The sequence below is a fragment of the Suillus fuscotomentosus genome (genome assembly GCF_016647785.1).
Source record: "Suillus fuscotomentosus strain FC203 chromosome Unknown F5891scaffold_88, whole genome shotgun sequence".
In the NCBI taxonomy this organism is placed as follows: Eukaryota; Fungi; Basidiomycota; class Agaricomycetes; order Boletales; family Suillaceae; genus Suillus; species Suillus fuscotomentosus.
The window spans coordinates 123827-142753 of NW_024539600.1; the positions used below are offsets into that span (position 1 = coordinate 123827).

General features: G+C 44.0%; 6 protein-coding genes across 6 annotated transcripts; 1 reads left to right on the plus strand and 5 right to left on the minus strand.

Annotated features, from left to right (window-relative positions):
- Positions 1 to 1425: 1425 nt before the first annotated feature.
- Positions 1426 to 2831, plus strand: F5891DRAFT_1195833 (uncharacterized protein; the record flags this gene model as incomplete). Its single annotated transcript, XM_041368198.1, has 6 exons — positions 1426 to 1563; positions 1612 to 1863; positions 1910 to 2101; positions 2152 to 2334; positions 2393 to 2410; positions 2454 to 2831. 6 exons carry the CDS (start codon positions 1426 to 1428, stop codon positions 2829 to 2831), a joined length of 1161 nt encoding a protein of 386 aa, XP_041219484.1.
- A 235-nt stretch (positions 2832 to 3066) lies between these two features.
- F5891DRAFT_985452 (uncharacterized protein) lies at positions 3067 to 4203 on the minus strand (the record flags this gene model as incomplete). Its single annotated transcript, XM_041377595.1, has 7 exons — positions 3067 to 3166; positions 3192 to 3384; positions 3409 to 3456; positions 3658 to 3799; positions 3851 to 4066; positions 4117 to 4165; positions 4187 to 4203. The coding sequence occupies 7 exons, from the start codon at positions 4201 to 4203 to the stop codon at positions 3067 to 3069; spliced, it is 765 nt and encodes a 254-aa protein (XP_041219485.1).
- An 8412-nt stretch (positions 4204 to 12615) lies between these two features.
- Positions 12616 to 13430, minus strand: F5891DRAFT_1195837 (uncharacterized protein; the record flags this gene model as incomplete). The annotated part of the gene is made up of 3 exons (XM_041368199.1): positions 12616 to 12816; positions 12864 to 13160; positions 13215 to 13430. 3 exons carry the CDS (start codon positions 13428 to 13430, stop codon positions 12616 to 12618), a joined length of 714 nt encoding a protein of 237 aa, XP_041219486.1.
- A 1887-nt stretch (positions 13431 to 15317) lies between these two features.
- F5891DRAFT_898351 (uncharacterized protein) lies at positions 15318 to 15635 on the minus strand (the record flags this gene model as incomplete). The annotated part of the gene is made up of 1 exon (XM_041373411.1): positions 15318 to 15635. A coding segment is annotated over one exon (318 nt), but the record flags the coding sequence as incomplete, so codon positions are not given.
- Positions 15636 to 15896: 261 nt separating this feature from the next.
- F5891DRAFT_924962 (uncharacterized protein) lies at positions 15897 to 16365 on the minus strand (the record flags this gene model as incomplete). The annotated part of the gene is made up of 2 exons (XM_041373857.1): positions 15897 to 16084; positions 16137 to 16365. Coding segments are annotated over 2 exons (417 nt in total), but the record flags the coding sequence as incomplete, so codon positions are not given.
- A 1730-nt stretch (positions 16366 to 18095) lies between these two features.
- On the minus strand, positions 18096 to 18428 carry F5891DRAFT_962309 (uncharacterized protein; the record flags this gene model as incomplete). The annotated part of the gene is made up of 1 exon (XM_041375892.1): positions 18096 to 18428. A coding segment is annotated over one exon (333 nt), but the record flags the coding sequence as incomplete, so codon positions are not given.
- Positions 18429 to 18927: the final 499 nt, after the last annotated feature.

Sequence of the window (18927 nt, forward strand, 5' to 3'; positions counted from 1 at the left end):
GTCTGTGTTGTCTGGGATGGTTCTTCATCGGTTCTGAACCTGTTCTGAACGGTTCTGAACGGTTACGAACCTCATGTTGTTAGTATCTTTTTGGATGCGAAGATGAGTTCTGCTGTTCGCCTTACTGATGCTAAATACAGTGAGTTTCAATTGCAACTTGGTGATATTTTTCGTTATGATAGAACAATAGTCACTGCGGAAACGAGAAATTAACCTGATAGGGTTGAGGTAGAAGTAGCAACAATAAACATAGCATAACTAGACAATAGCTAGTGTGTGAATCACTACCGCTTGAAGTAGAGAAAAGTGACCATTCGAGATTAAATCCCAAAGTGGGTTATACCATGTGCACTGGGGTAGGATAGCCGTTTTTACTCCTAACTCAATGTCTGAATCATGTCTGGATATAACAAATAGAGGTTGGATTAAGGTAGAGATAAACATCGCATCTTCTATATGATGTTTCCGGGGATTCGCGTTCCCCATGGCCTCTAGGGATTCATGTTCCCCATGGTGGGCCTTCCTGAAACAATCAATTCCTTCCCTCTCCGCTCCTTCTAGCCCTCAATGTTTGGTCAAGCCCCTCCAAGTCAACACCGTCCCAGCGGTGCTGTGACCAATCCAAGCCAAAGTGCTGGAGGAATAGACCGAGAGGACCTTCACCAGATGACAGACGCATATCGCACCCCAGGCCAGATGAATATTAATGCAGCACTTCATGCATCGCCATTATTCGTCGGAAACCATGTGCTGCCACAGCCTGATGACATCTTTTCTTGTGGTCTAGATACAACAAAGAGAGTGAGCAGATCATTAGATATTGTTGACATAGATATCTTACTTCACATAGCCTATTGATAAACCTTATTAATAATAGCAATATATACCAAAGAAATGTCACATGACCAAAATGCGAAAATTCTACCAAGTCAGTCTAGTCAATTATCACTACAACACTACCATTCTATTTACTACTACATAAAAAGACTACAGTAGCTTCAGATAGTTGCAATAGAATTATACACTAATTTACTGATTATATATCCTATTCAATTTTCATTCAGAGTCAATAGATCTTGTACAGTAAAGATTAATATATATTTCAACTATATTTTCAGTAATTACAACAACATATAGTAGGTTAAGGATAGTAGACACTATAAGTGGTGTGGTATTTGATTATGTGTCTGTGAAGTTTGTAGGACCTGTGGTGTCTTGTGGTACCTTGTAAAACCTTGTGGCACCTTGTGAAACCTTGTGACACCTGTGATGAAATTGGTAGTTTGCTGATGCAATACACTCGAAGGTCAAATTCAGGATTTGAACTCAACTGTTGTGCGCCTCATTGCAGATGTAGTGAGATCAAATGAATCAAATCAACACCTATCAGAGTCCGTTCAAAGAACATGTCTCATTAATGCACAAATGTCAGTTACGAATGATGCACTTACAGCGCAAGTCAATGGACTTGATGGAATTGTCAAGACTTTGCAAGCTGAATCCAAGAAGCCACAGAAGAAGGTGATGGGTAAGCATATCTCAAACGACCACCCTGCCCTAAAAGTAAGCAATAGTACTACTATCTGTGTGAATGAAACTCATACTGTGCAGCGCTTAATTCAGCCAATGTTTTGTGATCTCTGTGGGATTGAATCATCCATGGGGAGAAACAAACATACAGAAGCACTAATGAAGGTAAAACTGTTAGGAAATGGTCATGCTTATGAGATGCACCAGGGTGAGGAAAGAGATGAGGAAGGAGGTGGTAAAACCTGGCACCCGAATTGGTTAGGTCATGTCGACGAAGCTGTGAATGCTATGTTCATCAAAGAAATAATTGACCATGTCTATAACAATGAGAAGGTGAGCCCCCAAAGTCTGTAGAGTTCCTGCTCACATATTTTCTCAGTGTCACCGTGAAAGTCCAAACCTAAAGGCTGAGGTACCTGACAAAGACTTTGATATGCAAGTCATTATGCAGTGCACGAAGGATTATTTTCGCAACATACACAAGCAGGCAATGTGCTGTAGCAACACATCGAAAGCTCAAAAGGCTGAACAGAAGAAGGAACATGGACGTCAAAGGGCACATCGTGCAGCAGTAAGTATTGTGCTTTGTGTGTGAAACATATGATGTACCCAAATCACCAGGTTACAAAGAGCCGTCATGCAACTGCAGTTATCTATGAGAAAGAGACAGGGAGGGAGGGTGCAGTTGCGATGATTGATACTGATTTTGCATCAGACATTTTGTCTTACTCAGAAGATGACTTGAGTGAAGACACATTAACCAGGTGGATGAAGTCAGGAGCAGGGAACTTGGCAAATATGGTTGTAGGATTAGAGTGGTGATCCAGTGATGTAAGTCCTTTGTGTCTAGGCATGGTTATAGCTCACTAAATATAAATCAGTATGTTGCATTTTTGCGCTTCCTCACTTTGTGACAAATGAAGGGGAACAATAAAGCTACCACTGTGGACACTGACAAAATAAACACCATTCAGCCTCCAAAAAAGCATCACAAAACTGCAGAAGGGGGCACTAGGTTGAAGAGAATTGTGAAAAAGATGTTTGACATCAGCCCGGAGCAAATGAATGAGGACGCACCGTCATCTGCCAAAAAGAACTTGCTGTTTGAAAACATGGTTGCGGACAGCTGGAAGAATAGCCATCCAGACATGGAGATGCTTGAGGGAGTTCCATGGCTCAAGGGATTCTGGGCTTCATTGACAAGAGATGATCTGATAAAGGAGGACTACGAGTATTTGGAAGAGCTGGGGGAGTGGCACAAACAAAAGGGTGATGAAGGTGACAAGAGTGGCGACCAGTGAATTATCTTGAACAGTACTGTGAGTGGGTCAGTGCAATTCAAATCACGAAGTGCCAGCTTGTTACTTGTACCATAAGCCTGTCATGTATCAGTGTCAATGACTGTGATTCAATCAATAGTTGTCAAGTAAGTTGTGATGAATGGAGCACATACCTTTAAGATCAATTGTCGCCCAAACTTTTGTTCTGTCCTTTCCAATTGATACTGTGGTCATCCCCAGGTGACCAATGATCCAGTCAGGGTTGATAAGGGTGGGTCTCTTGGCTCTTATACTCTCCCAGTTGCCATAGGTGGACATCAGCTGAATAGCTGGGTAGAAGAATATTAATATTTATCCTGTGAGATACGGCATCCAACTCACAAATCATCCCAAACTTTTTCATGCTCTCCCCTCCAAGGTACGAACCAGCACATGCGGGCAAACCAGAGTGAGTCATCCACATTATGAAACCTTTGATTAAACTGAAATATTTTGAGAACCTCGCCATATGCATGAATCACAGTTGTACCAGGGATGATGACATAAACGAGAGAAGAACGGTTTGTCCCAACAGCTCTAGAAGCATAGTAGCGCTTACTATCAATCATGACATAGTCAAAAAAGACTGTCATGATCGAGTGGAAGGCTATGAGGTATGATGGCATGGTCAAAATGACAATGAACTGGAGTCAAAGGAAAATGATAGCAGAGGGTGGATGCGAGTAGTCAATATGTCTCAGTGGACACTCCTTGCTTTCAGTGTCGAGGACTAAGTGAATAAGCCAGACCAGCTAAATATGTTTTCTGAGATGGTCATCATGACAAAATGTAAGAGAACTCAACATACCATCTGCACCAGCATTATCAAGGTCTTTTGACAATGCTGCAAGTCCAGCTACTGTTCCCCTCTCGTCGTTGGAGGCCTTCAGCATGATTGATGCTGTCTGACTTGGAAGGGAATCCTTAGGATAATGCTGTAATGTGTACGTCTATGGATATTGTTACTAGTTGAGACGCACATTAGAGATTCAACAACTTACCAGTCGTCCGAGCTCACAAGTCCTGTGAAACTCCATGAAAAAGGTTGTTTCAAGTGCACCGTTCGAATGGTTGTTGGTCTTGTACGATTTCAACAACTTGTTGAGGCGCTCGAACAGGAAAGTCCAGAAATTGTTAAGAGGGCCAAAATTGCGCACACAAGCACCAACATGGGTCACAAAGTGATGGTTAGGTTTGACTGAGCCAGAACTATACAGCTTGTAGTAAAAGCATGTCAGTAAATGTCAGTTAAGTGAGGAAGACTTACATGTATTAGCTCGGTAGTGTATTCAAAGAGTCCCTTCAGTGACCTAACCCTATAAACATGGTCAGCTCACCTTGACATTTCTTCCATGACACCAGGGTCAACCCACTATGGGCCCAGCATATGTTGTAAGTATATATGTCTGGGTGGGCTCCTATATGCTGTGTACCAAGGGATGGCTGTGGGCCCTTACCTATGTTACTCAAAACTGTAGAGTGGTCCCATGGGGTGTCCAGATTGAAGAAACCTTTATTTACGAGTGGGCCTATGATACAGCAGAAAGGCTATCTCTCAAGAATTTTGAGTGGGCCCGTGGTTTTCCGATGTAGCGAAATTACATCCGCTGATGGCATCAGGGTTGGCGAACATCAGATATCCCGGTGGATGCAAAATGTGAATTTGGACAGCCAAAAGATGCCAATTATAACCTGTGCCTGCAGATTCAGAAGTGTTCGCCGGAATTTAGAAATGGCACACAGCACACGCTGGTGGATCAAAATATCGACCTGCATCAGCTGAATGATCAATTACCTCCGCCGATGGCATTAGGGTCGGTGAACATCAAATATACCTGTGGATGCAAAATGTGAATTTGAACAGCTGAATGATTCCAATTATAACTGGTGCATGGATATTCAGAAGCGTCCACCAGAATATAGAGATGGCACATGGGACATCCCGGCGGATCTAAATTGCAATCTGCACCAGCTGAATGATCCCGATTATGATTGAGGAATGCATTTCCAAATTGTCAGCAAGCGTCTGCCGAAATAAGGAAATGACACGCACATCCGGCAGAATTATCCTCATCACGTAATCGTCGGCAGTGCTTTGCTGCCAATGTGCATTACCCGCTGAGGCTGTTTCGGCAGGGCCACCTCACATGAGCACAGGAATGGGCCCACTCTCGGTGTGCACTTTAGTGAGGCAGGTGCAGATCATGTTCTGAAGAACAAACAGGCCTGCCAGCAGTATCAGAACAACGGGGGTGGGCCCACATCAAGGACTGAACTGAGTGATGAGGGCCCACCCCAGAATTACTAAATACCAAAGGGGGCCCGCCGTATCTGCCAGAGGCATAGATGGGCCCACTAGCTTGTGACCTTGGTGTGGTGGGGCTCACAAAATGTATAACACTCCAAATGGGCCTGCCAGCAGTATGCAAAAAATAATAGTGGGCCCACAGTGAGGTTAAAATGGACGGATATGGGCCCACCCTAGAGGTACAAATTAATAAAGTAAGCCCACCATAACCTCGGCAGGTGGAAATTGGGCCAACTACTTGGTATGGCAGGGCTCACGCTGTAGAAACAACAATACTGCAAGGTGCAAACGAGGCTCCTGACTGTATCTGTAAATGTTGTAAGGTCGCGCATTGCCTAGTCTGCTATACTTGAGATGACAAGTGCATTCAACCCTAAAGGGGAAGCGAGTGCAGCAAGGATCTAGTGATATGCGCTGAAGGCGCTACTGTTCAGCCAATGCGAAGCGCGAGAAAGTGCGCAGGTGCGCGCAAGGCACAAAGGTGTGGGAACGCGAAGCGCGGGAAAGTGCGCACAGGTATGTGGAAATGAGAGAGACTAAGCTTAAGTGATGATATGATGCAAGATAAGAGATGTGGGAGTGTGAGATGTAAACAAATAGAGTTCTACTGCAACTTTCTAGGTAGTAAGTGCTAGGTAAGGTGAGAGGTGAAGTAAGGTGGGGTGGTGGTTAGGTGATGCTGGCGCTTATATATGGTACCTAAGCACTGTCATGTGGAGCCGAAGCACTACCGAAGCACTACCGAGTAAGGTCTAGTATGTAAAGATATATATAAGTAAGGGTCCATGATAAAAATAAGGTGGAATGATATGCAAATAAGGGAAACAGAAATACACACACTAGAGAGCTTGGTGGACAGTGGATGGATGCATCTGGATGGCTGGCGCTATAGGGTGATCAAGCGCGGGAAAGCGCGCGCGCATGTACATCGTGAAGCGCGAGAAAGCTGCGCCTCATATAGAGATAGCTGCGGGTAGTGCACAGAGTGACACTACAAGTTCATGCTATGTACTCCCTAGTGAAAACTGCCATATCAGGCCATGAGAGGCATGAGTCTCTACAACACCATGTATAGAACTGCACCAGCAAGCCCATATCACGGCCCGATGAAAGTGATGGGCTCACTGTAGAAACAACAATACTGTGAGAAACAAATGATGCTCCTGACTGTATCTAAAAAATGTTGTAGGTCGTGCGTTGCCTAGTCTGCTATGCTTGAGGTGGCAAGCGCGTTCGACCCTTAAGAGGAAGCAAGTGCAGCAAGGGTCTAGAGATATGCGCTGAAGTGAATCACGAGAAAGCATGCAGGTGCGCGCAAGGCGTGGGAACATGCGCGCGTATTAGCGCGAAGCGTGGGAAAGCGCGTGCGGAAATGATAGAGAGACTAAGCTTAAGTGATAATATAATGCAAGATAAGTGAAGAGAGATGCGAAGTGTAGAGGAATAGATTTCTACTATGTTCTACTAAGTAGTAAGTGCTAGGTAAAGTGAGAGGTGAAGTAAGGTAAAAAAAATAGTCCGGAGTAGTATCTACTGCTGGCGCTTATATAGCGCGCCTAAGCGCTGTAATGCGGAGCCGAAGCGCTACTGAGTAAGGTATGTAAAGATATTTATAAGTAAGGGTCCATGATAAAAATAAGGTGGAACAATATACAAATGAGAGAAACGGAAATATACGCACTAGAGAACTTAGAGGACAGTGGATGGATGGATCTGGATGGCTGGTGCTATAGGGCGCTCAAGCACAGGAACACGTGCGCACGCATATACATCACGAAGCGCGGGAAGGGTGCGCGCATTGCACAGGAAAGCTGCGCCTCATATAGGGATAGCTGTGGGTAGCACACAGAGTGATACTACAAGTTCATGCTGTGAACTTCCTAGTGAAAGGTGCCATATTGCACCATGAGAGGCATGAGTCTCTACATTGCCCATTACAGTACATGCACATATTACAGTGACCTATCTCCATATAATACAAGGGAACGGACGTGCATAATATCCCGTATGATATGGGCCAGCGGACCATGGGCCCAGGATAACAATATCCTCGACTATGACGGATGGGCCAGGAGGCAAATTATTCCTGATGGAGGCGGGTGGGCCCATGCAGGGAATATATAGAGTAGATGAGTGGGCCGATGTACATGAATATTAGGTAGACAGGTGGGCCAAGGTAATTGGATATTATGCAGATGGGTGTATTAAGGTAGATGTGTATGGGATAGATGGGTAGGTAGTTGTTATCACATTCACGGGTGGGCCCAGACACATATTAAATTAGATGGGTGGATTACAAAATATTGTATTAGACGGGTGGGCCGAGGGTATTATAAAATATTGTATTATACGGGTGGGCCCAGACACATATTAATTAGACCGGTGGGCCGAGGGTGTTGTATGGGATGTTGTATTAGACGGGTGGGCTGATGGTGGTATAAAATATAGATGAGTGGGCCCATGTGTATCATAATTGTAGACATGATGGAGCTGAGGTAGTTGTACATCAACCAAATCAGAGGAGGTAATAAATCAAAGTTACCAAGTTCTCAGAGCATCAGGTGATCTCCTGACATGGCAGTGCAAAGCTTGTGTTGCCCTATGAGACGCCAAGTTCCGACCACCAGAATTTGAGTCAACTGCACTGAGTTCCGAGTTCTGGGACCCGGAACTCAACACATAATTTAGTTAATACTTTTTGATGGTGCACAGGTTGTCTTGCAGAATGTGGAATCCGGGGTGCGAAGCTTGTGTTGCCCTACAAGAAGCCAAGTTCCGACCACCAGAATTTGAGTCAACTGTACTGAGTTCCAGGACCCGGAACTCAACACATAATTTAGTTAATACTTTCCATGTTAAATGGCCAACTGAAGTTGAGATGTTTCTGAAGAGAGCAGCAGGTGCTCTTTTGACATGACCTTTGATGGTGCTTAGGTTGTCTTGCAGAATGTGGAATCTGGGGTGTGAAGCTTGTGTTGCCCTACGAGAAGCCAAGTTCCGACCACCAAAATGTGAGTCAACCATACTCAGAGGAGGTAATAAATCAAAGTTACCGAGTTCCCAGAGCAGCAGGTGATCTCCTGACATGGCTGTGCGAAGCTTGTGTTGCCCTATGAGACACCAAATTCCGACCACCCAAATATGGGTCAACCGTACCAACTTCCAAGTTCTGGGACCCGGGAGTCAACAAATGAATATCTGATGACCAGCACACTTCCAATCAGGTAGTATTTCATTGAGCAATGAATAATAATACATCTTTGACAGCCAAAATTATCCCAGGCTCCCTTATCTGATCCTCTCTATCTCCACCCCCTATAACACCAAAGTCCGGACATCCAGCATTCAGCGTCTGATTTCCCAAGATTAACATCCAGCATGAACAGTTCTTCCCCTTCCCCTCCTGATAGCATAAACATCTGGCGCACTTGGGCCCTGACTGTGACTTATGAAGCAGGGGAATATACCAAACAGAAATTCAAGGCAGAGAAGACTGGAGGAGGCCCAGTCATACCTTCTCCCAACCTAGACACTGATCAGGTGATGGCGTGCAATCGCTTGGCTGATGTACTCATAAAGGCATATAAAAATCCCAGTGGGTCTTTGTGCAGATTCAGAAAATTCATTTTGTCATTCAAATTCCTGCATGACAGTTCAGATGCAGATGGATATTGCAAGATATACAGTGGCTCAAAAAAGTGTCCCAATGTTTGTAGGTTTTCATGTAATTGTGTTATTGCGAGCCAGGGTGTGAGAATCTGACTAAGTCAAAGGGAGGTCCCAAAAAGCTCCGCTTCTCGGCTACAATTATGTCCCCTATAGCGTGAGAATCCATTGACGCCGTGCGTGCGAAGATATGGCTATTTTAATTAGGTGACTCATTGGGACACTTTTTTGAGTTTGAATCAATTATACATAATCTCTATAATTCTAGTACTTAGTGTTTCCTCTCTTAGCTTTAATGACTGCTGCTACCCTCCTAGGCATACTTTCTATCAATTTCTGACACTCCTCCTTAGCAATCTTTCCCCACTCTACTACAACTCTCTCCCATAACTGAAATAGTCCATTAGGTGGGTCTTGATAGGCAGCAAGCATTCTCTTGAGTAATTCCCAAAGATGTTCAATGGGATTGAGGTCTGGAGACTGTGCTGGCCATGATAGGACAGTAATATCATGGTCCTTAAACCATTTGGTGGCCAACTTTGAGGTATGCTTGGGGTCATTATCTTGTTGGAAGATAATGTCTTCTTCATCAATACCTGATTCTTGCATGCTTTTGAGCAGACACTCCTCCAGAATGGAGACATACTGCTCTGCATTCATCCTCCCCTCCACCTCACATAGATTTCCCACCCCATGCCACCCCATGCAGCCCCACACCATCATATTTCCTCCTCCAAACTTAAGAGTACCTTTCACTTCTTTTTCTCCAAGTGGATCTCCTGCCTTTTTCCAAACATACTCTTGACCATCTGACCCCATCCTATTGATTTTAGTTTCATCTGACCAAACAACTCTCTTCCAGTCCTCTATAGTCCAGTGCTGGTGCTTTAAAGCAAATGCTAGTCTCCTTTTCCTATGGGCTGGTGACAGTAGGGGTTTCTTCTTCTTGACTACAGCTTTAAGATTGGCTTCCTTGAGGGTGTTCCTGACTGTTTGAGTGGAGACAGTGGTAGTGATGATGGAATTGATGTATTTTGTGGCTTGAACAGCAGTAGAGGCCTTTCCAGATATAATATGATGAACAAGAGCTCTTTTGTCATGCAGAGTAAGTTTAGAAGGACGACCCATTTTGACATTTTCTTTGTTGGGAATATTCTGGTTGATAACCCTGGCAATAGTTGACTTCCCCAGACCAGTTTTGGAGGCAATCTGCCTGATAGATAGACCAGAGGTGGAGAGAAAAAGGATATTATCTCTTTGAGAAGAGGAAATAGACTTCATGCTGATTATGAGGGACATGATGTTATTGGAAGGGTTTATATATGTACAGGATATTAAAATGAGACCATATTGTCAATATGGGACCATTTATATATATATTTGTAAATGGTGTCATGTCTAAATGATCTGATTTTCATATTTTAATAGAAACTCAAAAAAGTGTCCCAATGAGTCACCTAATTAAAATAGCCATATCTTCGCATGCACGGCGTCAATGGATTCTCACGCTATAGGGGACATAATTGTAGCCGAGAAGCGGAGCTTTTTGGGACCTCCCTTTGACTTAGTCAGATTCTCACACCCTGGCTCGCAATAACACAATTACATGAAAACCTACAAACATTGGGACACTTTTTTGAGCCACTGTAGCAAATTGATCTCCCTGAAGGACACCGGGCATAATGAACATAGAGAGGCGAGGTTGCTTGAGAGGTGTCCTCCTGGCCATGAAGGCAAAAGGTTGGTCGACAAACCTGCCACAATTCTCGATGCATCCGGTGCCATCATTGCATGGTACCTCCCAGACACCCTGACCGACACCACCCAGGTGTGTAATATACATTGCTACTCAATGGATATTGAATATTAATGAAACCTACAGAAGGAAATCAGGGAGGCCACCGATTTGCTCGCTCCAAGCCTTGAAAAAAGTGTAAGGGCTGATGGCAATTGGCGAACTAATCAAACATTGTTCAACCAGGGTTCGGAAGATGTTGAACTCACGGATGCATCAATCTATCTCCGGCATGGTTTCAACAGGGACACGAGGTAGGATCTGATGAGATGGTGATTCCAGCAGTCATACTCACCAATCCCAAAGAATGTATCAGATCCGGAGGTATCTGCATCATTGAAGGGACCTTCCTGTGAGAATATCCTCAAAGCCATTGCAAGGCCAGCAGCCATTGCGTCCGCAGCACTCAGAGTCATGCATCCTGAGCAGTACTGGGCAGGGTTGAGAACCTTGTCAAAGCTTGGAAATATAGCAGTAAGCAAGGATCTGCCACAGATGCCGGAGGCCCTGCAGTACTGGGCATCCGTGTTTAACACCCTCTCCATCATTTCCAATCGGGAAACCCCCCATCATCGAGACCACATGTCCATTGCTGAATGCTTCGACATTCTCACCACCGTGGGGAACTATTCTAATGCTCGGATGACAATGCCAAGCCTTCAGCTGGAGTTCAAGTACAATTCCGGCTGTATGATTGCGTTTTCCAGAAGGATTGTGAGACATGGAGTTTATGATATGGAAGGGGATCGGATTGCTTGGGCATGGTATATGAGGGATGCTGTTCACATTTACGCTGGTGTTCCATCATGTGGATGGGCTAGTGTGGATGGTCCATACAGCGTGTGAAAGATCAAACAAAGAGCAAGCATTGTGACCTATATACATTCCGACAAATGAATACCATGTACCAATAGTTATCTGGACCTCAATACTCAATTTTGAGCATTTGCAAAGTGATATATGGGACTGAATAATTTGGATGCAAGCCTCGGTATTCGATAATTGGAACTCGGGACTTGACATGCGGGAGTCCCGAGTGCCGGGTTACTGAGTCCCGACACCCGGACCTCAGCACGTGATATTTGAGACTGGGGGAAGATGTATAAATACGCTCGAATTAACATTTGTTATTGCCATACACATTTGACAAAATCCTGAGCCCTGACATTGTGGACTCCAGACTCAACACTGTTCTGAATACCGAGTCCTGGAAGCCCATGTCCCGAGTCCCGAATTTCAGAGGTCAGGGTTCGGCAACCCGGAGCTCGGCCACTGGTTTGGGTGTCAGGGTATCCAGAGCATTGGAGATAGCATGTGTCAGTATTTTGTGTTTCATGGTTCATGTTTCGTGGTTATGGAATCAGGCATCAGGGACTCAGTATTGAGAACAGTGTCGAGTCCCAGGTCACGAGCTCCAAGTCCCGAGTGCTGAACCCCGGGTCCCGAGTCCTGAATTTCAGAGGTCGGGGTTCGGCGACACAGAGCTCGGCAACTGTTGGGTCTGGAGTTTGGGACTCGGGACTCAGAGCTCACGACCTGGGACTCAACACTGTTCTCAATACCGAGTCCCTGACACCTGATTCCATAACCACGAACCATGAACCATGAAACAGAAAATAATATCTGCAATGCTCCAAATACAGTTGCCGAGCTCCAGGTTGCCGAACCCTGACCTCTGAAATTCAGGACTCGGGACCCGGGGTTCGGCACTCAGGACTTGGAGTTCGTGACCTGGGACTCGACACTGTTCTCAATACTGAGTCCCTGACACCCGATTCCATAACCACGAAACATGAACCATGAAACACAAAATACTGACACATGCTATCTCCAATGCTCTGGATACCCTGACACCCACCCCAGTGGCTGAGCTCCGGGTCGCCGAACCCTGACCTCCGAAATTTGGGACTTGGGACCTGGGCATCCAGGACTTGGATGTGAGATTTTTGAATGCATAGAATATGTTACATCTTGTATACAATGAAGACTGAATGGGACTACACTCCTTTGCCTTTCCTCAATTTCTCTAACATGTCAGTGTACATCTTCACCTCTCCCATCTTGGCTTTGATGCCCTGATCTTGCTCCTCCATCAATGCTTCCATGTGTTCTTTAATGAACCTCAGTCCCATAAGTGGTGGAGTCAAAGTGTTTTTCAACTTCTCTGGAAGAACCAAAGCATCATCCTCAACATTAAGCTGAAACAGATAAGTCATCAATCAAGGTAATTCAGCTAAGATCTTACTGCCCAATACTGGTAGTGAGAGACGCAGGAAGCCATTATTTCATCCCACTGCCATGGTTGATCAGGGATTGTGGTGTTTCCCATCCACCATGGACATGTATATGTGAACACAATCCGGGACGGATGTCCTGCAATTGGCTCATCATGAAATGAAAGGAGGTGGAATGAAAAGACGTCGTCCGGAACCGTGTTCCAGGTTAGCATGGGATACAACTTAAGGATATAAGCAACAGGGACCAGAACCACCGACACGATATTCTGTGAAGTGGAGTACTGCAGGAGTGGTGTGACAAAAGTCTGCTCAAATTCTTAGCATTGACCAACAAAGTCATCAGGGCAGTGGTAACATACATTCATCTCCCATTGCAGCCCAGCTTTAAAATACTTGATCCAGTCAGAAGATACACCATTGTTGGCAGCTTCCGTCCGATATTGAGAGATGCATGCACAGACGCGCGATCCAGCCATTGCCAATGTGCAGGAAATAGTTGCAAGGCTCAGCTTCAGGGGTCGGTAATGGCTTCTGGCATTCAGAATGCCAGAAGTGGATGCAGGAGTTGCAGACATGGCTAATACAGGACTATGGCGCTGGCAATGCAAGTGAAAGATGGTGAAGATGTGAAGATAAGAATCACTGATGGATGGATATGAAATTCAAACTCCGACATGGGCTGACCCGGACAATTCCCAGGTCTCACACTGGGGGCAGGAACCAATTTGCCCATGGGACAAATGTTGAACCTAGTGTGATCTTAGACAAACTCAGATCACCTTTGGTTTTGGCAAAAAATGTTAACAAAAATTAAAATTTTGCCTGCATATTTCTTAGTTTATAACAGTTTGAGTTGTTTTTTGACATATAAATTCTGCTCAGCATATCTACACATTTTCATCAGACATAACATTTACCCTGTCATATGTTTTTGTTGTCATTTTTCTGTGGGGCCACATAATGTTCATATTTTCAACATGTCACAGACTTATATTTTGAGTGAATTTCAACTGTGATTAATTTTTCTTTATTCTTTTTTCATTGGAATCAAGCTAAGAAAATTTTGCTTATGAATGCAAGCAACATGTCACTATGATTCTAATCATATTCTAGAGAGTTTTTAATTTATAACACCCTACATTCCTCCTATTTCTACACTTTTGTTTCTTTGAGATATGATGAAAAAGACAATGTTAGTTGATGGAAAAAAGTTTGACCAGATGTTAAAATAATATATGCTTTTCTCTGTGAACAAAATTGGTAATAAAGTAAAATTTGACTTTTTTTGTCAGCAAATCAAATTTTGATCAAAGTCAACATCAACAGTCAGCAGTCGACAGTCAACAGGTTGATTGATTATGGTAGGTCGACCTGTGAACTGTTGACTGCTGACTGTTGATGTTGACTTTGATCAAAATTTGATTTGCTGACAAAAAAAGTCAAATTTTACTTTATTACCAATTTTGTTCACAGAGAAAAGCATATATTATTTTAACATCTGGTCAAACTTTTTTCCATCAACTAACATTGTCTTTTTCATCATATCTCAAAGAAACAAAAGTGTAGAAATAGGAGGAATGTAGGGTGTTATAAATTAAAAACTCTCTAGAATATGATTAGAATCATAGTGACATGTTGCTTGCATTCATAAGCAAAATTTTCTTAGCTTGATTCCAATGAAAAAAGAATAAAGAAAAATTAATCACAGTTGAAATTCACTCAAAATATAAGTCTGTGACATGTTGAAAATATGAACATTATGTGGCCCCACAGAAAAATGACAACAAAAACATATGACAGGGTAAATGTTATGTCTGATGAAAATGTGTAGATATGTATGCTGAGCAGAATTTATATTTTAAAAAACAACTCAAACTGTTATAAACTAAGAAATATGCAGGCAAAACTTAAATTTTTGTTAACATTTTTTGCCAAAACCAAAGGTGACCTGAGTTTGTCTAAGATCACACTGGGTTCAACATTTGTCCCATGGGCAAATTGGTTCCTGCCCCCAGTGTCAATTGTGTATGTGGAAAAAGGGACTTCATGAGAAAACAATGTTCATTCATCTCCAGCCTCTATCAACACATTTTGTAGGTCTTGAAAAGCTGCCTGCGCATCCTGTGCAAGCAATGAATATATTTGGGATTGCCTTCCGGTGTAGCATCCGTGACCCGGAAGGTGTTTCTCCAATGATTCCTGCATGTGGTCGCCCCATTGGGTTGTTTTCCACAAAAAGAACTTACACGTCCAATCCATCTCCAATTTGACCAATAGCATTTCTTCCCTCCATCGATCTCATAGTGCCTTGGCCCTCAGCCAATGGACTTGGTAAACTTGGCATGGGTCCAGTCAGGTAACCTCTGGATATGACATGCAAGCAGAAACTCACATTCCTCATTCCACGATTGATCGGGACCCCCGAGGTCGACTTCAACAGACCAAACCTAAGCCAAAGATTCATTTCGTTGACCTCGGGCATTTGGGTTGCCCACTGCAGTGCTGATTTTGAGTTGCTCGTGAAGCAGGGGTTTGTATTTCTGAAGCTGGTCTTGCCCCGGCTCAAGTTTCATCATTTGCTTCCTTGTCTTTGTATATATGCTGGCATGGAGGGAGACTGCCTGCTGCACCGACATCACCTGGGACCAAGCTCGAGTTTTCAGGGCCTGAGATTTGGCCTGCCTAACAGTTGTTCGGAACAGGATGGCCTTGTTGCAAAGGTAAATGCGGAGATTGTGAAGGGCATCATTGGCCTGCCCTTCATGAAGCGACATCTCCAGGGGAATCAGATCCTCTGCCATGCATTGTCTGCATCTATCAACCCCCAGGTTCGATGGCAATGGGATTACAGTGAGCTCGGGAGAGTTTGTCCATGTATGAGATGTCTCTGTGAAATCCGCCGGGTCATCATCGAGATCATCTAGAATGTCTACGTCCAAGTCCTCAGGTTCATCATCTGCATCAAATCCCTCCCTGAGATGTGTTAGAGCAGACCGAGCAAATCCATCTATCTGGCCTTGGAGCCGATCCCGTTGATGGGTGATGTCTAATCTCTGTGTCTCGGTGGATCTTCTTCCGATCCTTCGGACCTCAGTGAGCAATGCAATCTGAGCCTCTTCAATTGCTAACCCTGTTGATATCCATGTTGCCACAGATCTGCGAGAGGGTGCTGCATTGCGGGCGTTACCCTCCTCTAACAATCTAAGCTCGATCTCCTTTTTGCTAGGTGCTGAGTGCAATATTAATTCAGACCTCAATGGAGACAATGGAGCTCAATGTACCCTTTTTGATATTGATCTCATATTTATCCATGGCTGAAGGATCATTCAATCTGCTTGACTGAGCTATCCTCTCCCTGGCTAACCATTCTGTCTTCAAATGTGAGGGTGCTGCTTCATCGAGTCTGTCGAATGCCTTTCCACTTTCTGAGATGCCATTCCTAGCCAGTTTGTATTTCTGGCATAGAGTCCTTTTCATGCGAATCATCTTGCAGAAATTGGAGTCATTCATCTGATAATCAAGGCATTCCTTTTGGTGGGGAGATGACATTCCCCGATGACCTGCACCAAACTGGTTCGGTGCATAGATGACTAATGCTCTCCCATGAGCCTAATACCCTAGAAATCACTACAAAACCATTTCCCTCTATTCTAAAGCCAGAATGCAACTCAGACAAATATTTCATTTCATCTTTTCAATGGAACTCGGACAGGCTGAATATTTTTGTATATTTAATTCTGCGATGAATTTTGCTTAGTCATCCTCAACAAGGACTCAGGCTGAATCCCACACATGCCAGGTGACTGTGAAAAATAGTTCTCGCATGGGTTACCCTGGGAAAACTTCCTCAAAACCCTAAATACTTGCCTCACGTCATTTTCTCATTCAACAAAGTGACATCAGAACGGAACACCAATGATCATGAATATTTCTCTTGCAGTGCACAATCAGCCTGTCACATGACCCTTCAGTCACATGATGCTAAATCACATGATCTTAAGTCAGGTGACTTTTGATCCAAATCAAGTGATGACAGAACACTCAGCCCAAGCATGCTGACTAATGCTGACTAATTATGGTCTCATTTGGTGCAACATAAGCAACCCCTGCAAAATGATTTTTGGTACCGCTGACTAAGCTCACCCCTCATAGATGGCGGGAAAACGTAGCACAGCCACCCTTTTTTTGTATATAAGACCCAAATTTTTGCCCAAAGAAGAGAGCTTTTTAGCCCCACTTTCAGAATAAAATTGTGTGTGAAGTGTGATCATTGTCAACAACAGTGACCAGGGCTGTCAAGTACCTTCAGCAAAGTCATTGTAACCAGTAGTCAGCCAGCAACTTTCAGTAATCAGCAACACCCTTAGCTCATCACCACCAACGATGACCAAGACCTTGAGCTCACTGTGCTCAATGACCGACAGAACTTTATTTTTATTTTTTTTCTTCTTTGTTTTTGTTTTTGTTTTTGTTTTTGTTTTTGTTTTTGTTTTTGTTTTTTCTCTCTTTTCTCTCTCTCTGTGATCCTCTCTCTTTCTTCTCTTTCAAGTTTCAGTGCTAAGCTTTCATTCATATTTTCAGAAGCTTTTGTGTTGTCTCTTTCGTCCATCTAGACTCCAAATAGTTTAGTGGGGAGACTTTAGGGATTGACAGTAACGCTTGACCTCACTCATCTGAGTAGTGATACTGAGCCAGGATCTTCCTTGTCTGCTAGACTTTAGTTGTTGAATAGGGGACTTGGTACTGAAACAAAGGACGTCCGTTCCTGATTCTGTTTAATACTCATTGTGAGTTCCTTGGCAGCAGGTTCAACAGTGAGCTAAGAGTTCTACTGAGCATTGATTAGTCTTGACCTTTGATTCTACCTGTTTGTGCTGAGGGAGTTGATTGCTGTAATTCCACACAACTCTTTCGAGATACGATTGTTACAAGGCATTGTTGTTGAAGGAAGGTTTGAAGAGGTGTCTTTTTTTCTTTGTTTCTTTTTGTCATCACCATACCGTTGGGTTGACTAGTTTTCTTTCGTCTTTCAATCACTGCCATACCGTTGGAGTGATTTCATTTCAGTTTTATTTTTGTTGGATTGACTGCATTGTTGCTGACCTTACAGAAGTACTGTGGTCTGACATAGCTTGGGAAGTATAAACAGCCACCCACGAACGACCACATTATCAGCCATTGGTATTTGTCTGAATCGCTGACCGTGGAGATATTTGTTTTTATAGGTGTTTATCTATAGATCATCTATCTAAGAAGACACCGAGCAGAAGGGAGATCAGATTGAGCCGTGCCCATAGCGTCTCCATGATCTCTCCATCGATCCGACCAATGCCTTCAATAAAGTTAGAAGCATATCGGACATAGCAGCTGTCCTGATGGCCATGAACGTGCCACAACCCAATTCCGGGAATGATGGTTAGTTGTGGTGCCATTTCTAGAAATCGACTTCGATCCACCCGAACCCGAAAGTCTTTGTTGTATTGACAATTAATATCATAGAAGGTGACAGCCCTGGTGATGCCTTCCATGTTGTGCCGGGAAGCCTCGCAAAGGGTGTAGTCCATGTTCATTTGTCTGCAAGTGACCCATGGTTAACTCGTGAATGGGGAATGGTGGATGTGGCTTGCCTTTCACCTTTCTGAAAATCCACCATGGAGTGAGGGACAAAGCAACCGTGTCTGGCACAGGCAACTCCCCCGATACTGGTGGACTCCAGCTTGTGCCGAGCAGCATTAGCTTGATTTACTGCCTGGTGATTGTTGCAGCTTGATTTTTCCACTGTGTCAGCAGCCTCTGCCAGATGCATTTTATACCTGTCCTTTCCTACCATGAATCCTAGCCCATCAGACAGCCAAACTTCATTGAATGGCTCAATGGGATGCAGATGTTTGGCTTTGAAATTTCCGTCCATCACAAATGACCAGGTGTATTTCCAGCTTGGATTGCTAGTATTATTATGAAGGCCACAGCGGTTGAGAATAGGACTCACTCATCAAGAGATTCATCCTCTGACAACAGCACATTAATCCCAGGCTGAGGACATGCCGGTGACCTGCACCAAACCGGTTCGGT